The sequence below is a fragment of the Gossypium hirsutum genome, chromosome D06 (genome assembly GCF_007990345.1).
Source record: "Gossypium hirsutum isolate 1008001.06 chromosome D06, Gossypium_hirsutum_v2.1, whole genome shotgun sequence".
NCBI classification, from domain to species: Eukaryota; Viridiplantae; Streptophyta; class Magnoliopsida; order Malvales; family Malvaceae; genus Gossypium; species Gossypium hirsutum.
This window is the reverse complement of record NC_053442.1, coordinates 852,996-878,210: the sequence shown is the minus strand read 5'-3', so window position 1 is coordinate 878,210 and position 25,215 is coordinate 852,996. Positions and strand designations below refer to the sequence as shown.

Genomic DNA, 25,215 nt, shown 5'->3' with positions numbered 1-25,215 from the left:
AAAAGAGGTTTCTAGTTGGGATTATTGCAAAACTCCAAGATAAATTCTATTTTTAGTCCCTGTATTATGCATAAATTGTAGACTTAGTTTTTATAATTTAATTATTTATAGTACCTTTACTTTTCGAATTTTAAAATTTCGGTCATAACCAGACCAAACGGTAATTGTTAAATTCATTAAGGCATACTATTTTCAAAATTTGATTACCAAACATATTATCACAAGTGTAATGTTATGTCGACTCACTATTACTCATGAGCACGCTAATAATTGAGTGGCTAATTGCTAATAATTGAGTGACTAATTGTATATTCCCAAAACCATCCAATCACCACAATTCGAGTCAATTTTTAGTTACTCGATTTTATTTTCTTAGCCCTATTGGCTACAACTACAAAATTAACCATATGCATGTTCGGGTACATGTCGGACACATCCGACACTCAGAAGCCAAAACTGAGTAAAAAATGTAACAATGAAAGTCCTTGTTACGAACAGTTTTGTAACCCTATTATTTCTTTCTTTTCATTGATAATTTTTCGACGAGAAAGGAAAATCGACAAGAACACGGGTTCATGGAAAGATTACCTTTGGCACTGAATCGACAATGGATTCGAATTAATGGCTGTAAACCTATACAGTGCACTTGGCCGGATCCTTCTTGGATTGTAAAAGCATGTCAACAAACTCTGCAATAGAACAACGAGCTCGTGTTTATAAGCAACCACAGCTTCCAACATATATATGAATTATGAGACCACAACATATGACATCAAGAAAAAGAAACGGGAAAATCCCAAGATTGATTTAAGAGTCAATCAGATTCACAAGCAGAAGGCACGGGCCTTGAGTTTGCGAATTACCTTGATTCCGGTATTTGAGTCCAAGTCACGAGTGTCGGTATAAAATGAGTGTCAATATAAAGGTAGCCCTACAAGCAGTTAAAACGTAGAATGGATGGTTCCAGCCATTCTCCTATGTCTCTCTCAAAAAGCGAATGGAGTGGTCTTTGGAGTTGTATACTGGGACCTATACAGCCATAAAAGGCAAGAAATTTCCGTATCAATACTCGTAGAAGTATTTGAGCGTGTACAGTATAATCAAAGGGAAACGGTTATCGACTATGAAGCACTAAACAGAGCAATAAAAAGCCATCTTCAAATACAACACATAATAGGCAATGCAAAGACTATCCGGGTTAACCGAGTTAAAGAAAGCATGTGCTCGTACCCATAAGAACGCTCTGCTTTACGAAAACAGCCACTGAAATTACAGTAACACAAATGCCCTTTCGAGTTTCAATAGTGAAGTACAACCTCATTTGATCCATTTGCGCCTAACTGCTGATCAGGGTCATGTATAAGAAGCCTGCAAGAAAAAATGCATTGGTAATGAATAAGTTGGTACGAATAAACTTTTCCCTTAATAAAATACAAGCTAAAAACATATCTTAAGATTCAAATCCGAAAACTGACCTGTTAAACACTTATGAATAGCCGCATGAACTGATCCGAGCTTCCAAAAATCAAATTAAAAGAATTATAAAAACCTACTAAAACAAAATCAAAGAATCATCAAGGACAAAATGGTTTTCAAAAGTCTCCTTCAAAAAGGATCGAGCTTAAAATTCTTTCATTTATTATTGTTTTAAGTTATAAAAAAAACTAAAATTACAACATGGCAGGTTCAAATGGCTTCATAATATCTTTATGAACAGCCAAAAGAATCTAAAAGAACCCTTCCTTTTGTAAGAGTTTTAACTTTTGTCATCCGTGGCTTGGGGGTTCACGAATAAACTCTCTCTTCGTTTAGAAAAGCCGGTTGGTTCAAGGGTTGAACCCCTATAATTTAGTTCCGGAGCAGCTCGATAATTTGGATCAACGGGAGCAGGTCTAGAGATTGGATCAGCAGAATTCCGCCTGAAAGAAGTGGTAGTAGCTCCACTTGGATACCGAGAAGGAGATGCATAGCGTCGACCTCGAAGACCGCTGCTTCTTAAGTCAACCATATCGGAACTTCGTGAAGAAGAATCTATAAATGGCCTCTCACCAGTGTTAGATCCTAATGGGGCACTATTTGTAGCTGATGAGGAGCTAAAAGGATCATCGGTTCCCCATGAAGTGAATGCCTCTTTCTTCTTTGCAAAGAATTGCCATGCCCCGAATAAGAAAAGTATGAAAAACAACACCGGGCTGGTCCATAGCATTGTATTAGATTCCCCTTTAAGAACCGGAAGGTTAGACCGATACATCCCCACATACTCGCCTCCAAGTCCAAGAACAATTAGTGATTCACGATCACTGGCTATTACGGGCATCACTTGTACTCTCTCTTTATTTGTATCCATCACTTGGTAAGTTAAAAACGATGACTTGATCTCATCCAAAGAGGCAGAAAAAAGAAGCCGTGGCACACCGGCTCGAACGTAATGCGGGGTAGAAACGTTAAACACAAAAACCTTTTCAGTATTGACAATAATCAAGTATCCTTTAATAGCTTGAAATGCAAGAGGCTCCTTTATTTCCAATTTTTTCTTGGACCTAACCCGGCACTTAAAGTTCATAATATCACCCAACAACAGAACATGAATCAAATCACCATCGGATGTAAAACCGTAAGCTTTAGACCGTTCTGTTGCATCAAAAACATAATTCCGAGCAAGAGAATGATTCAACCCTTCACATTCTGATTCCTTAATTCTCATATTCCGTAAATCCAATGACCCAGCACCTGTCTCTGTTAAAAACAAAAGCCTTTGCTTTAAGAACACAAGTGGCCTACTTCTTGGCATGGCGGAACCATAAAGCGTTCCTTCTTCTCTAAAAACTTGGATTTTCCCACTAAGATCGGTACACAAAATATACCTCATTCTCCCAACATGATGAACTTCCAATGTAGTTATCGGTAACCGGTTTCCTTCCACAAATTTACCAACCGTTTCCATTACAAGTGAACTCAACTCTTCTCCATTCAATCTCTCATAAACCTTATGCATCAAAATCGCACCATTTCGATGCCCCGTAACAACAAAACTCTCATTCTTATAAACAGACATATATGAAACCATCGCTACAACCGGCGATTCACATTCGGTATAAAACTCGACTACAACATCCCCATTCCTTAAAAACACATAAACCCTTCCTCTTTCATCTCCAACACCAACATACTTACTAAATCCCTCATAATCACGAAACGGCAAGATGTTAATACACGTCGCGGCGGACCCTAATTTCAAAGCCGACATAAACCGAAACCTCTCAGACCAAAACGGACTGTATTTCGTAACCGAAACACCCTTCTTTTTTTCCTCATCTCCTTGATTTTTCATCCTACCATCATATTTTATTAAACTAATTTCATCTTTAATTCCAACCCCATCATCAATTTTTGAAGATTCCTTTAAAACCTTCGTTTCTAATCTAGAAACTACTTCACTAAGATTCTTCACCAATTCTTCAAGTTTGTGCAATAAAACTTCATGGGGATCATTAAATTCGTGCTTAGAGTTTGCTAAAACAGTGGGAAAAGGTGTAGAAATGAAAATGAAATGACAAATGAGGAAGAAGAAAAGAAAGAACCTGGATTTGTGGGGATTTGCCATTGGAAAGGAACAAAATATTGATTGAAGGTAGTGTTGATTCAATGATTCTAGATAAACCCAGATCTTAAGTGTGTGTGTTTTTGGATATAATGATAATTTTAATGTTAAATTTGATGTGGGGAAACTGTTAGTAAGCAACTTTTTGACTTGGGTTTTTTAATGGTTTTAGACATTATGAGACAGTTTGTAGGGCTGTGTAAAATTGGGGTAAAATCGAAAACATCCGGTTAATTCATCGAATTTGGTTAATTGGTTGGTTAATCGATTTTTTTTAATTGAGGGTTGATTAAATTTTTTTTAATTTTTTAGTTAACCGAATTTTTTTGGTTTAACCGAAAAAATTAATAAATAAAATTATAATATATAAATAGGTCTACTATTCACTTAAGCCCAATCCAAATCCAAGTATCCAACCCAACCTAATTACCCAACTCAACCCAATCATAAAAATCATAAATAATTTAATAAATAAAAATAAAATTCTAAAACTAAAACTAAAGTCTAAAAGTCTAAACAAATAATTTAATAAATAAAAATAAAATTCAAAGACTTATGTAATGTTTTAAATTATTTAGTGATTCAATTCAGTTAATTTGGGTAATTCGGTTTATTTTTAACCAAAAATAAAAAAACATATAATTTTTGATTAATTCATTTAATCGACAAAATTAACCAAAAAATTTCAGTTCAGTTAATTTTTTTTAAAAAATTTTCAATTTAATTAACAGTTAAAAATTTTAAAAAATTAATTAATTCGATTAATATTATTTCGGTCTGAACACCCTCTAGAGGTTAAGGCAAGGAATTTGGAGATAAAAGATCACGGTTTTTTGGTAATAAAAAATCTTTTGAGGATTTTGAAAAAAAAAAACAATCTTTTGATGATAATGATTCAGTCAGATCAACTTAGTTGTTATTTTCCTGTGATCCAATCGGATCATGCCATGCAGATTAAAGAAACTGTAGTACTATTTTTTGACCTTGACTTTATCCGTTTATTTATGATTTTAGTGATGTAATAAATCAATTGAATTGAGTAAACATAAAATAAAATAGTGTTTGAACTGAATTTAAGGTCTTAATATTTACTTTTGTTATTATAATTTATAAAATAAATTTATAAAATGAATATTTATGTTTATATTATTGTTTATTGTTATTTTTATTTTTTTCTTATTTTATTTATTTTTATTCCATTCTTTAATGGCTTAGTTAGCTATTTAAGAGTGATTTTGGATTCACTATACTCATGAGCGGTAAAATCATTTACTTCACAGTTATAGTAACTAATTTTATCATTACCGTTATTTTTAATCTAACCGAAAATAAACGTATCGTTATCTAAAAATACCCTAAGTATGTTGGATACAAAGGATTGATCCACTAAGACAGGACAAAAAATTGAGGGCAAGACGAAATTGTCAATATTGCATTGATAGATACCTCGTTTTCTATTTCGTTTTACCATTTTAAATTTATTAATATTTTTTAAAATATATATAATATATAAATTTACAAATATCAAATGAATGATATTAAATAAATTTTAAATATAAAATATGCATACACAAACTATTTTACATGAACCAGTCAATACACAATGCCTTAGCCAATGCAAACGAACTGGACAGAACAAGCCGATGCAATCGATACAGACCAAAAACTTAACTGAGACAGAAAAGAGAGTTAATTACACCAGTATATTGTTGAAACTGTGTGCACTTTCGGTTAGAATTGGTGCAAAACCAATTACATTGGGGCAAGTGTTACAACTCGGGGCCATTAAAGTGATGACATGGATTTATTATTATTCAATCATGTCCAACCAATAATTAATTTACATGTTAATGCTATTACGAAAAAACAATGTTGTAATTTTATTAACAACTATCAATTCTATCAATTTGAAGTTTGAACCTATTAATAATATTATAATATATAAAAATAGACCAAATTATATCAAACAACATAGTAGAGGGACTAAAACCATAATTCTGATATTCATAATTTAACGAATGGATAGTGCAGCTGGTATGGTACAACCAACAACAGAGCTATCATTAGCCCATTACAGATGGTAATTTTTAGGAGCAAAACTATGTAATGGACCTATGTGGGAGAAGCAGCTAACAAGACCCTGTTTTTATCCAAATGTAAAGTAACCGAAATAACAAATCAAATTTCCAAATCCCAACTACTCTCAGCAATAATTTTAGGGTTCTTAGACTCTTCAGCCAGGTTCATGTATGCTGAAATCTGGAAAAAAATGAAAAATGATTCATGGTTAGAAATCATCTCTGGCAAGGGATAAATACCTTAGGTCATGCTGTTACATGACTAACTATTAAGTAAACACTGCAGAAGATTTTGGAATTAAGTTTTGGTCTGTGGGGGAGGGGGTAATTAAAATTTTCAAAAATTCTAGAGGCTTAATGAAAATTTCCAAAAACATTTGGGGCTTAATTAAAATTTTTGGAGCTTAATAAAAATTTTCAAATAGCAACAACAATTGCAATTAGACTTGTCCATGCAGCCACTCTTAAAATGTGATATCTAATATGTTTAAGGTTAAAATATCAGCAACACCAGCAAGTAGACTACTTGATTCTAACTTGAACTCGAAAATCCGACCCGATCAATCCAAACACAAATCAAACCAACCAGATTTGACCATATAAAGTCAACAATCTGAACCAAACTGACCAGTTCCAAAACAAACTTAAACTTGAAATGACTCGAACAAATAACTCTTATGCACCGACTCCATAATGTTCTGGACCGAAAAATATGAATTTACTCGATCCAAAACTAATCCGACAAACCAATTGACAGTTCTACCTGTAAGCTTGAGATCCCTATATGGATGTAGCCTCCCTTTAACCAAAAAACCTCAGCAGTCATCATGTCAACAAATTGTATTGAGTCACCCAAAGTCAAAACTTAATTTCTAACCTACATACGATAATTAAATGTAATAGAAATGCAAAAAGGGGGAGAGAGAGAGAGATGCATGGTATCCCAGCATTTTTCATGAGATTCAGTGCCTTAAAAGCAACATGACCTAAATTCATTTTTGGTATTGTTATTTACTTGGTTGAAACTAATAAGCAACACTGGCATTTTTTTTCATTCCCCAAATTCTGGACCACTAGTTACAAACCTTGCCATAAACAAATTCAAAAAACAAGCAAATACCCATAGACACCATAAGCAAAATGATCAAAGCAATCCACAGCCTTGTTTGCTTCACATGCTTTTCTCAACATTTCAAGCAAAAAATCCAGTAGTGAGTTAAATGAGTAGTTGACCACATTCTACCTCTCTTCAAACAACAGAAGACAGAATCAAGAAAACAATGGAGTCTCTAGGGATTTCAGAATATAAAGAAACAGCATTTATCTACTAATGTTTTTCCTTGGCACCACACTAAGCAGCCATGTTTAGAAAAACACCATTTTTGCTGAAAAATGTCTTCTCAAACCCCAAATTCACATTTCTTATGATTAATATTACTTCAGTTTTCACTCTTGCACTCAATTTCTTCAACAACCCATCCTCATTAGACTCCTCAATCTGGTTTGAATTCAGGCCTTTTCGGGTTTGGGACATTCAGGTTTTATGGTCAGGTCATTTCGGATCATTATCACTTCAAGTCAGATTATTTTGGGTTACTAGTTCAGTCATTTCAAGTTTGTGTCATTCCCAATTCTGGTTGAACCTGATCGGTTTGTTGAACTTTTAGGATTAAACCAGATTGAATTGGATTTAAACTCATATTGATCGGATCAGATGTCCGGGATAGGGCATAATTAGCAGGTCTAATCCTCAAAACTCATTTCCTCAAACCACATCAGTCACTGTGAAACTCTTCTAAGTTCTCTAATCTACACTAACACTATACCATGCAATGGAAAGTAAACAAAAAACCAATACCAAAAAAAAAAAAAAAAAAAAAAACCTTGAAAGTCCCATTGAACTTGGAATTTCTCGACCATTCCAAAGCCAAATCGCTGTTCGAAGTCTGATACGTTGCCTTAAAAACGTCGTCGTATACCCTCCTCGAAATCGCGAAATCCCACGCCATTTTCCCCCAATCATAGCATTGCTCGAAGGTGGTATCCCCACCGTGCACGTAACTGTACTTCAACTTACAGTTCCTAGTACCAAGCACGTAATTAGCCGACACCGTGTTAGCCGAATCGAACATAAACGCCCCCTCCACTGCCGTCCGGTTATCCCCTCTGCAGTGACTGTAAGTGAGCTTCAACGGCATCTCCGCAACCCTAACTGTGTTCATAAACTGAAACCGAAAATCCTAACCCAAGAAAAAAACGTAATTAGCAAGTCAAGTGATTCTTTGAAGGTGTAGTCGAAGGGAAAACTGCTGTTTAAGATAAAGCAAGCTTGCCTTTTTGGGGACGTCATAGTCGACGATGAAAAAACCGGGTTTTTCAACGGCTAAAGTCAAGCCGTTGAGGCTAGGACCGTCGACGAAAGTGGCGTCACTCATGGAAGCGCGTAGCTTAACATCGCCGGCGTTGACGACCAATGTAGCGCCGGCGGTGTTCTTTTCATTGGCGTACCTTCCTTTCAAAGACGCTTTCATTTTTTTGTTCTTTAAGGTAACAAGGAACTGTGAGGCACTGAAGGAGAAGGTGAAAATGTCGAGGGCTTCTCGTTTTGTAATTGTTACAGCTTTAAGGCTCTGGTTTTCAATGTAATTTTAAATTTATTTAGGGCTAATTCCATTCAAAATTTTAAATTATTTAAAGCCGAATTATCTAATGCAAGCTAGTTGGCTAGTTTAAAATTTGAGATGGATCGAATAAATGGAAATTAGGCTCCGAAATAGACTAAAATAAATATATATAGGGAAACTTATCAAAATAGTCATTTTTATTTTCCCCAGGTTATATTTTAGTCATTTATGTTTGAAATGTTACATTTTGATTACTTACGTTAACTTGTTGTAACATTTAATAAAAAATTACCGTTAATGGTGTAATATTAAACAGACATGATATTTTAAATCATCATTCCAAATAAAAAATTTAGGTTAAATTATACAATTGGTGCCTTTTTTTTCAAATTGAATTTTAGTAGTCTACGAGCACAAAAATGTCTTGCTTATACTTATACATATACAAAGGTTAGGTTTCTCACCCAAACTCAGAAACCTGTATAATATTTTAAAATTTTTGGATAAAAATATTAAACTTAAAAAATGAATTAAAAAATTAGTTTTATTTAGAATATAGATCGATATCAATATTCAAGACCTAGTTCATTTTCGGATATGTCAAAATTTCCTCCTTTCTTTCTTTATTTATGTAATTAGTATCACATAATAATTACAATATATAAGGATAATATAATTTTTGGTCCCTGAACTTGATAATTATGTTTACATTGGTACCTGTACTTTGTATTATCCACTTTGGTCCTTAAACTTGCAACTAGATCCATTTTGGTTTATGTACTTAGATTTTGTTAAAAATTGATGGTGTGAAATTGATTGGTATAATGGTCTGAGCAAAGGGGTTGAACCGATTAACTCAAAAACTGTTTGAAATTGGTAAAAATTGAAAACCAGGACAAAAATATTCAGTTGAATTAGTTTAATATATATATTATATTTTTAATTAATTAATTAATTAATTATTATTAGTCTGGCTATCGAACTAGTTAAACTAGTCGAATAGTTAAACTAGTCGAATCGAGAACCGGTATTCTGACTTATTCAATCACCTATCCAGTTATTAAAAGACTAAATGTGACACATCTTAAAAATTATATAATTTTTTAAAAATTTCAAGTGATGATGTGACATAATCTCAGATTGCCACATTATCAAACTTTTAGATTTTTCATGTTGAAGTACCAAATTGGACCCAATTGTCAAGTTAAAGTGCTAAAGTGCACAAAAAAATGTATAGGTAACCAAAGTGAACCTAATTAACAAGTTCAGGGGCAAAAATTATATTATCCCAAGTATATAATATTACACGCGCCTCGTAACCACGCGCACTCTTTTTTCCGCTAATTTTTTTTCACTAAAAGAGACCCAATTCAAGGCTTTTACCGCTCATACATTTTCCCGCCACAAACAATTTGGCGGGAGATCATAACTCCCCCCCTCCCCCCAAATTCTTTAACCAGCCAGCCCCTAAATCCCTAACATTTGTTACTCACTCCATCTATAACGAAGCTGCAATTCAACGAGCTCCTCTCCCCCTTCTCGTTTTCTCCCCTTAGGAAAAAGAAGTCTTCAATCTCAGGTGAGTGTATGCACGTTTTTTTTTCTACAACAAGTTTCAGTTGTTTTTGAGTGTCTAGATTTGAAAAATATTAGGTAGATCTGGAGCTTTCGGATATTATATTTTGTTAATTTTTTTATTTGTTTTCTTTACACATTTGTTTTGAAACGTTCTAGATCTGATTCAGCATTGGAATATCAATATCAGTGGTCCAGGACTGTAAGCTGTAACTTAATTAGGTTACCGGTTGTAGTTCTTCCTATAGTGTTTCCGTTTTGCAGACATTGCATTTGAAAAAGGTAAAGCGTTGTTGTTGTTGTTTTGATACTATTAGCTCACGCATCGCTTAGTTCCATGAATTTTGCGTTCTTGCCAATGGAATCGCAGTTTTTCTCTTTGGAATGTCGATTTTTTTTCGAAATTAACGACAGCATAGATCTGGAACTTTCAGATCTTACCCCTTTTTTTGTAATTTTTTAATTTTGTTCTTGACGTATCTGTTTTCAGACATTCTAAATCGGTTCCAGCATTGGTAAATTTTATATCAGTGAGCCAAGAGAGTAATCATTTAGTGTTCTCTTTTTAACAAATAATTTGCATTTGAAAAGGGTAACGCGGTTGTTTTTGTATTATTAGCTCACTCATCGTTTAATCCCATGAATTTGCGGTCTTACAGATGGAATTAACAGTTCTCCATTGCAACTGCACGTTTTTGTTTTTCTTTGGATCTTCGATGTTTTCAAAATTAAAGCTAGCATCGTGCTTATATACATGTTATGTTTTGTTTTGTCTGTGGTGACATTGTTCTGCTTGAACATTGTATTCTAAGGTTACCTTAGCTTTCGAAAGTTGTTTCAGAGGGTTCATTGAAAGTAAACCATTTCATACACAAATTTGACTATTTAGTGCCAATTTTCAGTTTATTGCCATTAATTTGCCTTTTATTTTTCTAGTCGGGGTAAGATTGGAGAAAGGGGATTTCAATTTCATCTAGAAAAAGTTAGACTTGCAATTTTAATCCTTGCTGATGCTTGGCTAGTTATTTTGAAATTAGTGCTTTGGTTAATCACAAGTAAGTTTATTAAAAAATGAAAATTCTGTGTTGCAGGCAAGCATTCAAGCCTAAATTTGAATGATAGAGGCTAGAGTCAGAAACAGCAACAATACTATCTGATGGAGTTAAGGAGCTTGACCCATTTTCACTTTATCAATGCCATTAAAGGTGGTTCTGTGGCAAAGTTCATGAATGTGGATTTTCGTGGACGACCAGCACTCAAATTTAAGGAAATCAAGGAAGTATACAATTTAAGAGACACCGAAAATCATGATCAAGTTCCAACAGTTCATCTACGTGATGATTTAGAGAGCTCGCCAACCGAATGTAATGGGGTTGAGGTAGAGACCACAGCCTTCTCTTTGGTGAGAGGAGTAAAAATCAAAAGCGAACCTGAAGATTGTGATTTGAATTGGAGTAACAATGGTGATGAAAGAATTGGCGACTTGCATGATCTTAGCTTTGTCAATATGACGTTGAGACAGCTTAAGAAGAGCTGTAAATCAAAGAAAAGAAAATGCTCGAACTTTGTTGGTTTAAATAAAGAAACCATGAAAACTTGCTCTAGTGTGGAACATGAGTTGCCGAACTTTTTGCCCGAGGATGATGGATATGATCTTGAAGAGCCTCTTATTAGTTTGAAATCCAAACTATCCAAGAATATGAAGAAGAGGAAGAGAAAGTCTTCAGGGAAGAGCGTCTCTGTTTCATCTCCAAATGGGGTTTCGCTTGCACCTGTCAAAGTTGAGGTTCCTGAGCCATGTTACTCAAAATGTGGAACCATGTTCGGTGTTACATCTGTTCCAAGGTTTAGTCACAGTAAGCAAGTGGATTCTACTGTTACTGTATCTAATGAAGTTCCTGAAACTGCTAATGTATATAGTTCAGAGACTAAGGTGCCTTATCCTACAAAAGAACCTCAATACGATTCGCTTAATGAAGTGTCCTATGAATACAGGGGAAATTTAGAGTCAGAATATGATGTGGGGATTTCTAATTGGGATATTTCTAATTGGGATATTGTAAAGGTAGACAGTCCAGAAACAGTAAGTTATGAGTACTCTGACCTGTCAGAATTTAGAAAGGATGATTATATTTCCCGTCCTCTTTCTTATGATGTCCCCGTAGAATTAATGTCTCCAACAAAGGATTATAATGGTTATAGTTTGATTCGAGTTCCAGAGATAGCCATTCCTTGTGGTCTAGGAGGAGGTAGTACATTGTTTCCCGTAGAAGAACCTGTACGCAGTGTTTCGAATGGGGTGTCTTGTGAATATATTGATGTTATTCCTCAATCTGGTGCCAGTTCTTCCGGTTGGGAGATTGTTAAGGTAGACAGTCCAGAAATTATCAGTTACCAATGTTCAGGCTCGCAAGTATTTGGACAAGAAAGTTATACGGTCTATGCTTTACCTAATGATATTTCCCCAGAGTCAATGCCTCCAACCAAGGGTTGTTCTCCTGATTTGGATGATAGCTCTATAAATAATTCTGCTGACCACCAGACGGCTTGTCAAACCAGCAGTAATGACAGAACTGAAGTACCTGAGACAGACAATGATGATAGCCTCCAATGCTTGGAAAATATCAATGAAGGTAGTACATGCTCCCATGAGAGCAGAACTGCACATGGTTGGCCTTTAAACAGTGCCATCAGTCCTTCCAGCGACGATGGGTTGCATCGGAGTTCGTCATGCCTGAATCTCACAAGACATTCAGTCCCTGTCTTTGGCGCTTCTTCTTCAGCAGGGAAGCAATCCCAGTTGCCTGCCTCCATGGCAACTAATGACGATGCTTCGGATAAGCCTATGACATCACCAGGAGATCCAGATTATGATCAAAGGAATCAGCAACATCATCCGGAAAGGCTTCTTTCATATAGAAAGGTGTGCAAAACGTGTGTTTAAGTAACTCTACCATATTCTGTTGAAGCTTTTTTTTTCTAACTAAATGCTTTGACTTTCAGGCCATTTCTCCAACCTCCCAAGAACGGCTTTGTCGGGCTATGGAGTTAACTGGGTTGGATGAAGATGAGCGTCAACGTAAGTACGCAAAAATTTGTTACTAGATTGGGATCTTGACTTTTATGCACTGTCTTTTAAAGTGGTTTTCAAAATATTGAAACTCCTAATATTAATTGATTGCTTCATCATAATTTATTGAACAAATAAGTGGTAGCCATATATATATATCAGAAATATATATATTTTATTCTGATACAATGTTAGGGTTGGGGGTAGGGTCATATGGTTTGAACTTGTGTCGAACTAGTGTCTGACAAGAGTTGAGTTTTAATCATGTCTTCATACAAGTCAAGATAGCCATATGTTTTTATAGTCAACACTGAGTTAGGAAATTTGGGTTAATATTTGATGGACTAATAATGTATGATTTCAATATTTGGAAATCAGGGTTAATTTTATTTTTCTGATGATGTGTTATCATCAAGTTTATTGATTGTGCATAGAACAATACACAGTCAATTAATCAAATATAAATCCTATTATTTATTTTCATTAATGGTTTATTCAATTAACTTGTAAGCATTTGGAGCAAAAGAAGTAAACAGTGGCCAATGTGAAGAAAAAGAAAGAGTTCATAATATGTCCAATTAATTGTTTCCATATAGTTTATTTTTATTCGCAAACATCTAATATCTCTTGCCTCTAAAATTACAGAAGATCTCAGAACTCACGAAACTTTTAAATTTAAGTATTTCATGATCTGCATAATTGGATTTTTTTTCCCATTCAAACTAGGTTTGTCCTTATTGCATTCCATATCTGCTTGATATTGATTGGTTTTTATGATAATATCAGAATGTAGAGGGAAATTATACTTTGGGAAGCAGACCAATCATAGGATGTTAAAAGCTCATGGCCTTGACCAGTTAGGGAGAGATGGAGCCACTATCAAGCCAAAACCATTTATGAGAAGTGCAAAACAAGATAAGAAAGGATCCCCCCCTAAGGGCATTCTCAAGGTTCATCCATCTCGTACGGCACCACATGTTAGCAGTGCATGCACCACTCTCCAACGTTGTTCGCAAAGTGCCATTGCATTCACGCAGAGACAAATGCGCGATATTGAATCTTTAGCAACTAAACTCACAACTGAGTTGAAGTCCATGAAAGATATTGTGCTGGGGCAATTGCAGCCTGAGTTGGATACCACTGCAGCCACAGAAAATGCTGATGAGGTGTGTTGATGCACAACCTTGGTTATTTAATGAACACATAATGACCTATACATATATTACCTTTAAAAGTTTAAGTCTGATATTCTTTATACAATTCCAACTACTACCTATAAGGTCCTTGAGCTTTTAAATCGGAAGATAATATGTATTTAAGCACATTTGAACTTACATTCTCTTACATGTTGCAACAACGATGTTAATTAAGTTAAAGTTTAATTGGTATTCATATATTTGGTTAGATGCATGATGTTTACATATCTAACTTCGTTTTACGCTATGACAGGTCAGGATAGCTGTTGAAAGTGCAACAAAAGCTGAAGAAACTGTAAGAAAATGGCTTTCAATGATGGCAAGAGATTGCAACCGTTTCTGTAAAATTATGGTATATTTCTCCTTTCTTCGTGATAGAAAGAAACCCGAATTGTTGGTTGAACTAGTTGGATTTCCGGTTCGAACATGTATAAAATTTTAATTTTAATTTTAATTTATTTTTGAAAACAAAACTAATAGAAAATTGGAAATCGGAAATCATGTTTAATCAGTTCAATCACTGGTTCAGTTTTGAAAACCTTAAGCAATGCTAGGTATAGCTTACTAGTTTTGCTGATTCCTTCAATGGTTGGATACTTGAATTTTGTAGAAACTAACCGAGGATTCCGACACTGCTGCTTCCGAACGTGTAATCCAAAAAGAAAGGAAGATCACCTTTGCTGATGAGGCCGGTGGAAAGCTTTGCCATATCAAGGTTTTTAAGGATGATATGGACAGCAGCAACACAGCTTCTTTACTACAATGTGGCACTGTAGAAACAGAGATATCTGGTTGAATTTGATTTTAGGGCATCTCTTACGTTTTTGCAGTGACCCCTTGTGTTGTTACATACCAAGTTGATTCAACCAGAATATGCGGCAAATAAAGACACCACGCCATTGACTCCATTGAGGTTAGTTTTTATTGCATATATATATATGCATGAGTTGAGGGGTACTTAAATTTGTGAGATGTTCTGCTGCTATTTGTTTGTTTTGTTCATATTTGGATGAATGTAATAATGTTTAATTATGTTGAATGGAATCATTAGTGAACTGATCAATTAATTTGGATTTCGATCTTCAGAAAACTCTTTATCCTTTACTCTTATTGGAAAAAAATATATTATTTATACATGCATGGTAGGTTATTAATATACTAAGGTGATATTGGTTTGGTTGGATATTTTGGATTTTTTAAAATTATTATTATAATTCGGTTCAAGTTTGATTTTCGGTTTATTCATATTAATTTTTGGTTTTAGGTTTTTTTTTAAGAAAAAAAAGTAGCAAATTATAGAATAGTAATTACATCAACATTGTCTTATAAATTATTCAGGAAATATCAATTTGTTGAGGAGAAGCAAACTCATGAAGACCCAATTGGTAGTCAAACATCATACCAACCAAGGGATTAGCCGCTTTGTTAGATTCTCCGTAAATATGCTCGATACAAATCACCCAGGCTCGAGCGCAAAATTCTTTTATTCTACATATTAGTTTCAAAATAACACAAATATTATTTAACAAAAAATTTTTCATAATAAGATTTATTTTGATAAAATGAAATTTATTTTATAAATTTAATATTGTTTAACAAAATTTCAAGATATTTTTTATAAATATTTTTAAAAAATTAAATTATTTTTATTATTTTAAATATAAAATATTTATTTTTATATCTTAAAAGTTAAATTTTCTTTCAAACGGATCTAAATCAAACTTTTTTTTCTTAAAATCTTGAAATTGTGTTACTCTCCAATGTAATGGCACTTAAAAAGAAGAACGCTTATCAAACATGATATGCTCTATCAGATAGCAAACAATATTTGAATAATTTGATTACATCTTTTATCCTAATTCAAATGATAATCCACTAATTATTGCGTCTCGAATTATAACAAAAGAAATTAAGTGTCATTAAATTTAAAAATACAAAAAGCTAAGGGTTAATTACATCTAATGTCCTCAAGCAATGGTTTAAATTTTAAGTTGGTCCCTAAGTTTCAAAAAACTTAATTGAGTTATCAAAGCATTAATATTGTATTATAGTATTTTTGTCCGCTTAGCCATTAGTTTAAACTGTATTTCTTAACTAAAATTTCATGTGGGACGTATTTAAAATATATTGACCATTTTTTAACATGTGTGTACTCATTACATGAATATTGCTTCAATTTTAATCACATCATATTCAAGCATATACATATAAAATTCATTCAACAAAAAAGCTAGTACAAAGATCGGTCAAAGCTTGAACAAATAAAAATTAAAGATAGTTTTTATAGTAAAAATTATAAAATGGTTACTCAGTTATTCAATTTCGTCTTTTCTAGTAAAAATAGAATACTGAAAAATTCAAGATAGTTGAGTGATAAAAAAGATGAAATTGAATAGTTGAATGATCATTTTATAACTTTTCTTAATTAGGTGATCAAAAAAGAAAATTACTAATAATCAAGTAGAGGTGCTCATGGGTCGGGCCATGCCGGGTTCGGGTTGGGCCCATAAAAAATTTTGTCCCGTGTCCTATGCCTGAGCCCGGCCCAGCCCAAAATATGTGCCTAAAATTTTATCCAGGCCCGACCCGGGAAAAAATTCATAAGCCCGAGCCCGGTCTTGCCCGGCCCATTTTTAAATAAACACCAAAAAAAATTAAAAAAATAAAAAAATATTTTAAAAATAAAAAAAAATAAAAAAAGTATTTTAAAATAAAAAATAAAAATATTTATTATATTTGGGCCGGGTCGGGCTGGCCCGGGCCAAAAAAGTGTTGCCCGAGGCCTGACCCATTTTCTAAACGGGCTTCATTTTTTTGTCTAAACTTATATTTTTACCCGAATCCTCTCATATTTCAGCCGGGCCGCCCGGCTTATGAGCACATCTATAATCAAGTGACTGATTTATAATTTTTCATAGTGAGATAAAAAAAATAAAGAAAACATAGTTATTTCGTTTAGGAAGCCCAAATAAAAAGCCCAATAAAACCCTAATTCGTAAATTTTCTTTTATAAAAACCCACTACCTCCTCTCCTATTTATCAAATTGCCGCCTCCAAAGAATTTTCCCACTTCTCTGCTCATAGCTTTCCCTTCTTTGAATTCCTGATTCAATAGAATTTTCGTAAGCAAAATATAGTTTTTTCCTCTTTAAGGCGTTGCATCTGTTTATCCTCTTCTCTTCTCAGCAAAAATATCAAATGATTTTGCTAAGGAAGATATACAACAGATGCAGATAATGAAAAAAAAGGGGTAAGCTTACCAGCCCATTGCATTCTATTTCTTTGCCTTGGTGTCAAATGGACTTACCTACAAATTTTCCTCTCTCTTTTTTTGTTTATTTTTATAAATTGTTAGGGTTTTTTGTGGGGTTTATTGAATGGAAAGGGATGGATACTTAACTTATTCTACACTCTGATTAAACGGTGTATATTCAAATTTTCGCTTATATATACTCCGATGCCATTTTTTGTTTATTTTTCTTCTTTTTGAATTGATTGTGGGAATTTGGAAGTGAAGGCAAATGATGTTAAAATTTATTGCTTATATATACTGAAACATCAAATGTAGATTAATGAACTCCGCTTATTATCTGATGCCTTTACTTTTAATCATTTTTTTTTCAATTTTTGGCTTGTTTTTTGAATTGATTGTGTAATTCCCCCTTTTTTGTTTCAAATATTTCTAAATTCTTTTAGGGTTTTTATTTTTGGAGTTTATTGGGTGGCAAGGGATGAATGTTATCTTATCCTACACTCTGATTAAACCGTGTAGATTCAAAATTTTCGCTTATTGATATTCTGATGCCATTTTTTGTTTTAGTTTTTCTAAAAAAACAAATTGAAACCCTAATTTTTTGAACTGATTATGATTTTAAGGGCACTTGTTTTCAATGAAGAGAAGAAGCAGACGTGTGGTTTGAATCTGATGCCATTGATGTCTGCATTTTTCCCTATTTGTGAATTTTCTCTGATTTTTAATTAAATTGTTAAACCTTTTTCTACTTTATTTTACTAATAACATCATAATTTCAATATTACGTATTTATCTTAAGAAATAAAACAGGATGAAAATCGATGTTCGTGCAAACGCAGCACCCATCATTGGTGCAATGAGTGGCACTTTCCACACGAGATTTCTGATTTTATTCTCTTCAAATTTTAGTATGTTTTTAAGGCTAACCTAACTGATTATGTCGAAAAAAAAGTTTGGAAGAGCTTGGAAGTGCATCCGGCTGGACAAGTTTTCATGCTGATATGTTTGGAAAACTCGCCTAGCTGGATGCCTTTTCAAGCTCTTTCTCCGAAACTGTTCATTTCTAAAAAAAATGGCCTATTTTTAATCTAACATTATTAAATAATTGAGTGTTGCTATAAATTGTTTTGAAGTAAATAATTAATTGATTTATTTACATTTTAGATTTTGTTTTTCAGATGAGTTTTGGAAATTTATGATTTTTTTTTTCTAGAGTGAGTGTTTCCCCTCCTCAACCCCAACATGAATCTTGATGAATTTGTTTATGATCCTACTCTGGTAATATTGTCATCTTTCTTGTGAGCTTGTTTGTCGTATCTATATCAACTATCAATTGAAAAAACTTCTGAGCGCGACAACATTTTCCGTTGAGGGTTCGAGATCAACCTCCCCTTAACAGTAATATTTTAAATTATGATATAAATGTCAAGTGAGTACAATTGTATTAAAATTGAATTACATAGTTTGTAATTTAATTGCAATTTAATAGAGTGTAATGTGATTGCAAAACATTAAGGGTCTAAAAATCAAACAAAATTTTTTTTCTCCTAGAAGAATAGACCAAAATTTTAGGTTAAAATATGATATTAGTTTTTGCATTTTTATAGAATTTGAGATTTAATTATTCTACTTAGAAAGTTAAAATTTTATTTGTTTAATCTTTCTAATTTTTATGTCTTAATCTAGTTGGTTGAGATTTAGTGCGATTAGTATTGATATTTTTATTAATAAAGAAGGATTTGGGTTTAACTAGTATTGATATTGTTATCAGTGTAGTTTTATTTAAAGGTTGGAGAACGATTATGGATAGTTTTTATGCATTATATAAAAAAAAAGCGGATATGATAAAAAAATTTAGGTAAATATTGAAAAATTCTTAATCTAATCATTAATGACATTGATAGTTTTTTGTTAATCATGTGTTGCATCACATAAAAGTAACTTAATTAATATGTTGAGTTTATAAATTTTGATAGAAAATATTTATAATTATAATGATTAAATTGGGAATTTTAAATGGAAAAATAAGAGGAATTAATTTTTAACATTTTAAACAGAAAGACTAAATCTGTAATTCTGTTAAACTACAGTGACTAAAAGCATATTTTAACAAAGAAATTTATTGTACTTAATCTTGTAGTTAGCAACGTCACAAACACAAAAGTCAACTGCAAGGAACGCGGTAGTCTAAGCGTTGTACTTATAGGACCCACACCCAAAAACAAGCATTGTGTCGGTAGATTCTAAAGAGTCAAATTTTGATTTTAGTCCTTGTATAATATTTAATTTATGTATTTAGTCCATACAGTTTAATTTGACATAATTTTATTATTTTAATAATTATTAATGTATGCTTTAGGTGATATTGTGGTAATTGAAATGTTCCTTTATTGATTTATTATCGTTTAAAAAGATTGAGCTCAAACTTATGATTTGGATTTCTTTAAAAATAAATTTTCTCTATGGGTAGTTTTGATGGTGGGAGTCTTTGTTGGGGGATGTTATCTAAACTGAATTGGTTCAGTAATAGAAGAGGGTATCCATGCATAGAAAAGTTTTGAATTGGTTGAGTTGGGAGCTAGTATGGGTCAGTTGAATATTTTTTAATTTATTAGTTATTTATTTAATTAAATCATCTAAACTACTGGTGGTTTGATTAATTCAATTTATGCGTGTATTTCCCTTGTAAGGAGCTCAACAGCACGCGTTTTTAAGGAGAGATCAACGTTGCACAATGGCCCGTTGCTCTCCTCAATGAACGGGGTTTTCGAGGTGGTTCGAGATAGTGTGAGAGACAACATTGTTTTGAGGATCGTAGTTTACTTTTATCCCTTTATTTTTTGTCTATCATTTTTCATTTGTTTTAAATCCTAAACTCTAATCGCTATACGAAACTTATAAATAATAGTAATACTACCAAATTATATCAAATTAAAATAAATAAATAAACTAAATTTAAAAAATTAAATACAACACAGGGACCAAAAACATAAATTAAGCTAAAACCAGCTATCCACCCATTATTATGACCCCTCACCTACTTTCTCCTCCCTTTCCTCCCCCCCGCGTCCCTCTCTCTCCTCTCTCTCTCTCTCTATATCTAATAACACTTAAAATTCACTATAAAAAAACACAAGAGCTTTCAATTTCATAATTCATGGTGTTTTGTGGGTTTTTTTGAGAGCTAAATAAAATGAATCAGAATTCACCCACATCGTTCTCAATATCAATCCATCATTCCCAACAACAAGCAACGGCGTTAACTCCTTTAAAAAAATATAGCTCTTCGACTTCTTCTATAGCTGGTTTCTTTGGTAAAAATGGGTACAAATTCTGGGTTTTGACTGCAATCATCTTACTTGCTTTTTGGTCCATGTTTACTGGTTCTGTTTCTCTTAAATGGTCTTCGGGGAATCTCACTAGTTTCTCCTACGACTTTGATTTCTCCATTCGTGAAGATCTTGATGTTCTTGTAAGTAATCGAATCTTTTCTCAAATTTTTCCTTTGGATTTTTGTTTCGGTTTTGCTTGGATTTGTGGGTAGAATTGTGAATTTGAGGCCGGCTGGGTCACGTAAGCTTTTGAGTTAATTTCGGGTCATTACGAGTTCGGATCGAGTTTTACCGGGTCTGTTTCTCCGAAATGGTGCTATGGAAATCTCAGTAATTTCTCTTATGATTCTAGTTTCTCTATGTGGGCGAAGGTAGAATATTGTTAAGGGAGTAAAAATTGAATAATAATTTCTCTGAAATCTTGCTTTATTCCGACCCTCAACACGTTCAGTATTGTTTTTCGAGAGAAGTTTTCTCTTCGAATTCGAGTACTTGAAGAAGTATCTTGAGACGATGAGTTTATAGAGTAGAAAAGACGAATCATGCCCTATAGCAGCATTAATGCTTAAAGTCGAATTGTCCATGGCGGGGGCAGCGTTTCGATCCAAAGTTGTCTGAAAAGTGAAGGAATTTAAGTAAAAATATTGGCTCGAAAAATGGCTTGTTTAAAAAGTAAGGCTTGCATTTTAAATATGCCGGACTCCGGATAAGCTTTTTTGATTCAGTCCCGACTCAATTCAAATTTGTAAAAGATAAAAATTGTTACTGATTTTTCATTGATTTGTTATTATTTTATTATTATTTTTTGAATATTATATAATTTTTATTTTATTATTAATTTTATTACTAATATAAAAATATTTACTCGCTAAGTTGTACAATTTTAGTATTGTTCAAGTATATATATATTTTTAAAAATTTGCATTTATTGAAAACTTTTTAGTGGATTTGATTCTATTATATTTTTTAATTTTTTTATATAAAAAATATAAAAGATTTTAATATGGCCTGATCAGGTGAGTTTTAACATTTTTATCTAAACTAATTTTGGTAAAATTTTAGCATTATTTTTTGGGTTGGGCCTAAGAAACTCGTCTATATTTTTTTAGTTGGTTTGTTTTGAACTCAACCTGGCTTATGGGTAATTCTACCCATAAGTGAACTAAAAAGTTATTTTACGGTCGGAAACGAGTAAAAAACAATTAAAACTCAATATGTAATTTTATCGTTTTATTATTTTACAATTTTATAAAAGCTAAAACAATTATATAAATATTTTTTTATTTTTTGGGGTCGAGACCATTGCTTGCTCTCTCCCTCCTTTGGCTTTGAGTGTCGTACACTCTCGTTTTGTAGATCCACCGTCTCTTTAAGTATTCGGGTACTTAATGGAGCCAAAATCTACCACTGGATACAATATTGGACATGTTGAGAGCTTGACTCCGTCCGATCCTGAATAAGATTAATTATATTTTCGAGGTCGGGTCAAAATTAATCCTACCCTTCTTTTATTTTGGTTTAATAGGAATTGGAGGAAAGAGAGAAGGTAGTGAGGAAGATGTGGGATGTTTATACACATAGCACAAGCATTCGTTTGCCTAGATTTTGGCTTGATGCTTTTGAAGCTGCTTATGAGAATTTATCAAGTGATGTTAATGGAGTTCGCGATAATGCCATATCTGAAATTGCTAAATTATCTATGCAGTCCCTAAATCTTGTTCCCCCCTCGGTTCAATCAAAGGTCAGTCTTGTCTTTTTTTCGGTTTAATGTATCATTTGATATTTAAGTTTTAACGTTTTCTTTTCGAGGTTAAAATATGGCATAAGTCTCAATATTTTTCACAAATTTAGAATTTAATTCTTATACTTTTATTTCTTAGAATTTAATCTCTTTATTTTTAATATTTTAAAATTTAAGTTCAATCGTTAAATTTGTTAGGTGTGACATTTTGAAAGGAAAAAAAAAAAGATTTTGCAATGAACCTAATTTTAACAAAAACAAAATAATTTTAATACTATTAACAGTTGTACTTGAATTTTAAATTTTCGAAAAGCACATCAACTTACTACACATTTTAATCTTTTTTTTCTAATACGATACTTCTATTTTTTAATTCAATGTGATAGCTATATTTGGTAAAATAATTTTTATGATTTTGTTAAATAGAATAAATTTTTTTACTTGTGTTCAATTTTTTAAAATGAATATTTTCGAGTTTTAGGGTGTATTTGATGAAAGTTGATTGTTAAATTTATTAAAATTAACCCTAAAATCTAAATTAAAAAATAAAAAAATATAAAATATATAAATTTTATCAAATAATATAAATAAGATTAATTATAATTAAATGCATTAAAGTTTCTCATATATTTGTCGGTGATGTTATAATTTACAGATTAGCAGCAGTCAAGGGAGAAAAAAGACTAATAAAGAAGCTTATAAAAAGAAAGAGAAGGTTATTTCCAATGGGAATTTGCAGTCCTAAATTTTGGCCTTGCAATTACCAGAAAAAAAAAAGTGTTTTTATAAGCTTAACTGTAAAAATAAAATAAAAATGGATGCTTTTGTTGTAAGTTCCAATGTATTTTTTTTTATGTATGTTTTATAGTTTTAGGAAGATTAATCATTTTGAGGTTCGTAATTGACTTTTTGATCAATGTTATATTTAGAATTCGAATTTGAATCATTTATTTTAAGAATCCGATGCATTTTATCGTCGGATCAAACATTTGTTGATATTTTTTATTTTGTTTTTGAACCTAATGGAGGAACAAAAATGGTTTTTGCATGTGTATATTATATATAGCAGTGTTCACAGATTGGTTAAAACTGAATTAATTGACCTAATTTAATTAATCGGTCGGTGGTCGAATTTAGTTTAGTTGGAAGTCGGTTAATGATTTTTTGAAATTTTGGTTATCGGGTAATCCGGTTTAAAATCTGGTAATTAATCGAAATAAATAATATATATATTATATATAATACAGTATTTGGTTGTTAACTTTCAAGACTTATGTAGTTGTTTTTAATGTTTTATTTGTTGTTGTCACCTCCATTTAAAGTTTTTTGAACTATTAAAAAAATGAATATTAGCAATGTGTTTTTTATATGTTTTATATTTATTTTAACGAAAAGACAAAGTCATATAATTTTTGGTTAATTTAGTTAACAGACTAAATTAACCGAAATATTTCGGTTCGGTTAATGTATTTGAAAAAAATTCAGTTCGGATATTAACCGAACCAACCATTTGAACACCCCTGATTATATATTTATATATAATATTTTATGATATCTTGAATTTTTTAGGTAATTTAATTTTATGGACAACACTCTTCGCACGTTTAAATTTTGGTCCGTTTGTTTCATATATCAATATTTTAGTTTTTTTTATTTAACTATTGAAATCTAATTGATAATTGCGTAAAAAAATTCTTTAAATTTGATAAAAAAATTATTAAAGAGTCTATTTTAAAATGTTGATTTTTACTTTATTCCTTTAAAATATTATTGAAGAATTTTATAAGTGGAACAATAATGTAAAATATATAATAATAATAATAATAATAATAATGTAATTAATTTAATGCATAAAAAGCATGAAAAAAATCAAGGTATTAAAAATGATTAACAAATTACCAAAGTTGTAGGTCTTTTTTTTAAGCCTGCATATTTCTTTTTATTAGAAATAATGATATCAAGTTATTTTTCAAAAGAAAAATATTTATTAAAATAGAAAAGATAGTAAAATACAAATTTGTGAGAAAAGAAATAAGTAGTTTTTTAATTGGTTAAAATTTTCTATTTTTCTTTTTATTGTATGGAAATTGTAAATTTAATCTTCATACTTTAATTTAATTAATTTTAGTCGTCGTATTTTTTGAATTTTAAAATTTCAGTCCTCACCAAATTATTAATTTTATTAAGTTAAGTTCTGCTATTTCCATAATCTAGTGCTGCAAATTCGTTATCATATGTGTAATGTCATGTTAGCTTATTATTTTCACATATTATTCATTACAAATCTAGTTAATAGATTAACGACTGTCATTTACACTAAGACTAAAATTTCAAATTTTGAAAGTACAGGGACTTAGAATGACCTAGTTGGAGAATATGGACGAAATATACAATTGTATGCACAGTACAGGACTAATAATTGATTTAACCAAATGAAATTAATTGCTTTCGTTTGGGTCAATACTAAAATTTCAAAATTCAAAAAGTACAGTAACTAAAAATAACCATTGCGCCAATGTATAGGGACTAAATTCAATTAAATTAAAGTGCACAGACTAAATTCATAACTTTCACAAATTACAGTGACTAATAGCAGAATTCAACCTTTTGAATTAGAAGGGCCACTTCTTCAAAGAGGTTTTTTTTTTTTACTTAAATGGCATAAAAGAACAAGGAGTCAAGGACTTATATTAAGAGTTATATTGTATTTTGCTTCCTCAACTAAAAAAAAAATCAAATTAGCCC

At 32.0% G+C, this 25,215-nt stretch overlaps 4 protein-coding genes and 2 non-coding genes across 8 annotated transcripts; 4 read left to right on the top strand and 2 right to left on the bottom strand.

The window, feature by feature from the left end:
- Positions 1–282: 282 nt before the first annotated feature.
- LOC107940105 (uncharacterized membrane protein At1g75140) lies at positions 283–3,748 on the bottom strand. Its single transcript, XM_016873531.2, has 4 exons — positions 1,476–3,748; positions 1,231–1,368; positions 864–1,029; positions 283–689 (listed from the first exon to the last, which is right to left on the bottom strand). Exon 1 carries the CDS (start codon positions 3,602–3,604, stop codon positions 1,757–1,759), a length of 1,848 nt encoding a protein of 615 aa, XP_016729020.1. The 5' UTR covers positions 3,605–3,748; the 3' UTR covers positions 283–689; positions 864–1,029; positions 1,231–1,368; positions 1,476–1,756.
- A 1,828-nt stretch (positions 3,749–5,576) lies between these two features.
- Positions 5,577–8,301, bottom strand: LOC107940079 (outer envelope pore protein 24A, chloroplastic). The gene is made up of 3 exons (XM_016873496.2): positions 8,013–8,301; positions 7,563–7,919; positions 5,577–5,860 (listed from the first exon to the last, which is right to left on the bottom strand). Exons 1-3 carry the CDS (start codon positions 8,208–8,210, stop codon positions 5,780–5,782), a joined length of 636 nt encoding a protein of 211 aa, XP_016728985.1. The 5' UTR covers positions 8,211–8,301; the 3' UTR covers positions 5,577–5,779.
- Positions 8,302–9,691: 1,390 nt separating this feature from the next.
- On the top strand, positions 9,692–15,700 carry LOC107940080 (uncharacterized). 3 transcript variants are annotated; one of them, XR_005914382.1, is made up of 8 exons: positions 9,728–9,882; positions 10,038–10,160; positions 10,970–12,801; positions 12,882–12,957; positions 13,735–14,114; positions 14,398–14,496; positions 14,755–15,057; positions 15,483–15,700. XR_005914382.1 is itself a non-coding variant. In XM_016873497.2 (7 exons), the coding sequence occupies exons 3-7, from the start codon at positions 11,035–11,037 to the stop codon at positions 14,938–14,940; spliced, it is 2,508 nt and encodes an 835-aa protein (XP_016728986.2). In that variant the 5' UTR covers positions 9,707–9,882; positions 10,038–10,160; positions 10,970–11,034; the 3' UTR covers positions 14,941–15,327. The 3 variants fall into 3 exon arrangements, 2 of the variants coding, with proteins under 2 accessions (XP_016728987.2, XP_016728986.2); XM_016873497.2 differs by lacking the exon at positions 15,483–15,700 and having other exon boundaries at positions 9,707–9,882; positions 14,755–15,327; XM_016873498.2 differs by lacking the exons at positions 10,038–10,160; positions 15,483–15,700 and having other exon boundaries at positions 9,692–9,882; positions 14,755–15,327.
- Positions 15,701–17,657: 1,957 nt separating this feature from the next.
- On the top strand, positions 17,658–17,745 carry LOC121218974 (small nucleolar RNA R16). Its single transcript, XR_005915456.1, has one exon. It is a non-coding gene; the product is annotated as a small nucleolar RNA R16 (small nucleolar RNA).
- A 119-nt stretch (positions 17,746–17,864) lies between these two features.
- On the top strand, positions 17,865–17,953 carry LOC121218975 (small nucleolar RNA R16). Its single transcript, XR_005915457.1, has one exon. It is a non-coding gene; the product is annotated as a small nucleolar RNA R16 (small nucleolar RNA).
- Positions 17,954–20,427: 2,474 nt separating this feature from the next.
- Positions 20,428–23,413, top strand: LOC107940104 (uncharacterized). Its single transcript, XM_016873530.2, has 3 exons — positions 20,428–20,869; positions 22,255–22,470; positions 23,126–23,413. The coding sequence occupies exons 1-3, from the start codon at positions 20,591–20,593 to the stop codon at positions 23,213–23,215; spliced, it is 585 nt and encodes a 194-aa protein (XP_016729019.1). The 5' UTR covers positions 20,428–20,590; the 3' UTR covers positions 23,216–23,413.
- The last annotated feature ends 1,802 nt before the right edge of the window (positions 23,414–25,215 follow it).

Excerpts from the sequence above, each read along its gene's own strand:
- LOC107940105 (XM_016873531.2), bottom strand. The coding sequence starts at position 3,604 with ATGGCAAATCCCCACAAATCCAGGTTCTTTCTTTTCTTCTTCCTCATT.
- LOC107940079 (XM_016873496.2), bottom strand. The coding sequence starts at position 8,210 with ATGAAAGCGTCTTTGAAAGGAAGGTACGCCAATGAAAAGAACACCGCC. Across the intron at positions 7,920-8,012 it reads ACTATGACGTCCCCAAAAAG|GATTTTCGGTTTCAGTTTAT; the intron begins GCAAGCTTGCTT and ends TTCTTGGGTTAG. Across the intron at positions 5,861-7,562 it reads AGTTCAATGGGACTTTCAAG|ATTTCAGCATACATGAACCT; the intron begins GTTTTTTTTTTT and ends ATTTTTTTCCAG.
- LOC107940080 (XM_016873498.2), top strand. The coding sequence starts at position 11,035 with ATGGAGTTAAGGAGCTTGACCCATTTTCACTTTATCAATGCCATTAAA. Across the intron at positions 12,802-12,881 it reads GGCTTCTTTCATATAGAAAG|GCCATTTCTCCAACCTCCCA; the intron begins GTGTGCAAAACG and ends TTTGACTTTCAG. Across the intron at positions 14,497-14,754 it reads ACCGTTTCTGTAAAATTATG|AAACTAACCGAGGATTCCGA; the intron begins GTATATTTCTCC and ends TGAATTTTGTAG.
- LOC107940104 (XM_016873530.2), top strand. The coding sequence starts at position 20,591 with ATGAATCAGAATTCACCCACATCGTTCTCAATATCAATCCATCATTCC. Across the intron at positions 20,870-22,254 it reads GTGAAGATCTTGATGTTCTT|GAATTGGAGGAAAGAGAGAA; the intron begins GTAAGTAATCGA and ends TTGGTTTAATAG. Across the intron at positions 22,471-23,125 it reads CCCCCTCGGTTCAATCAAAG|ATTAGCAGCAGTCAAGGGAG; the intron begins GTCAGTCTTGTC and ends TATAATTTACAG.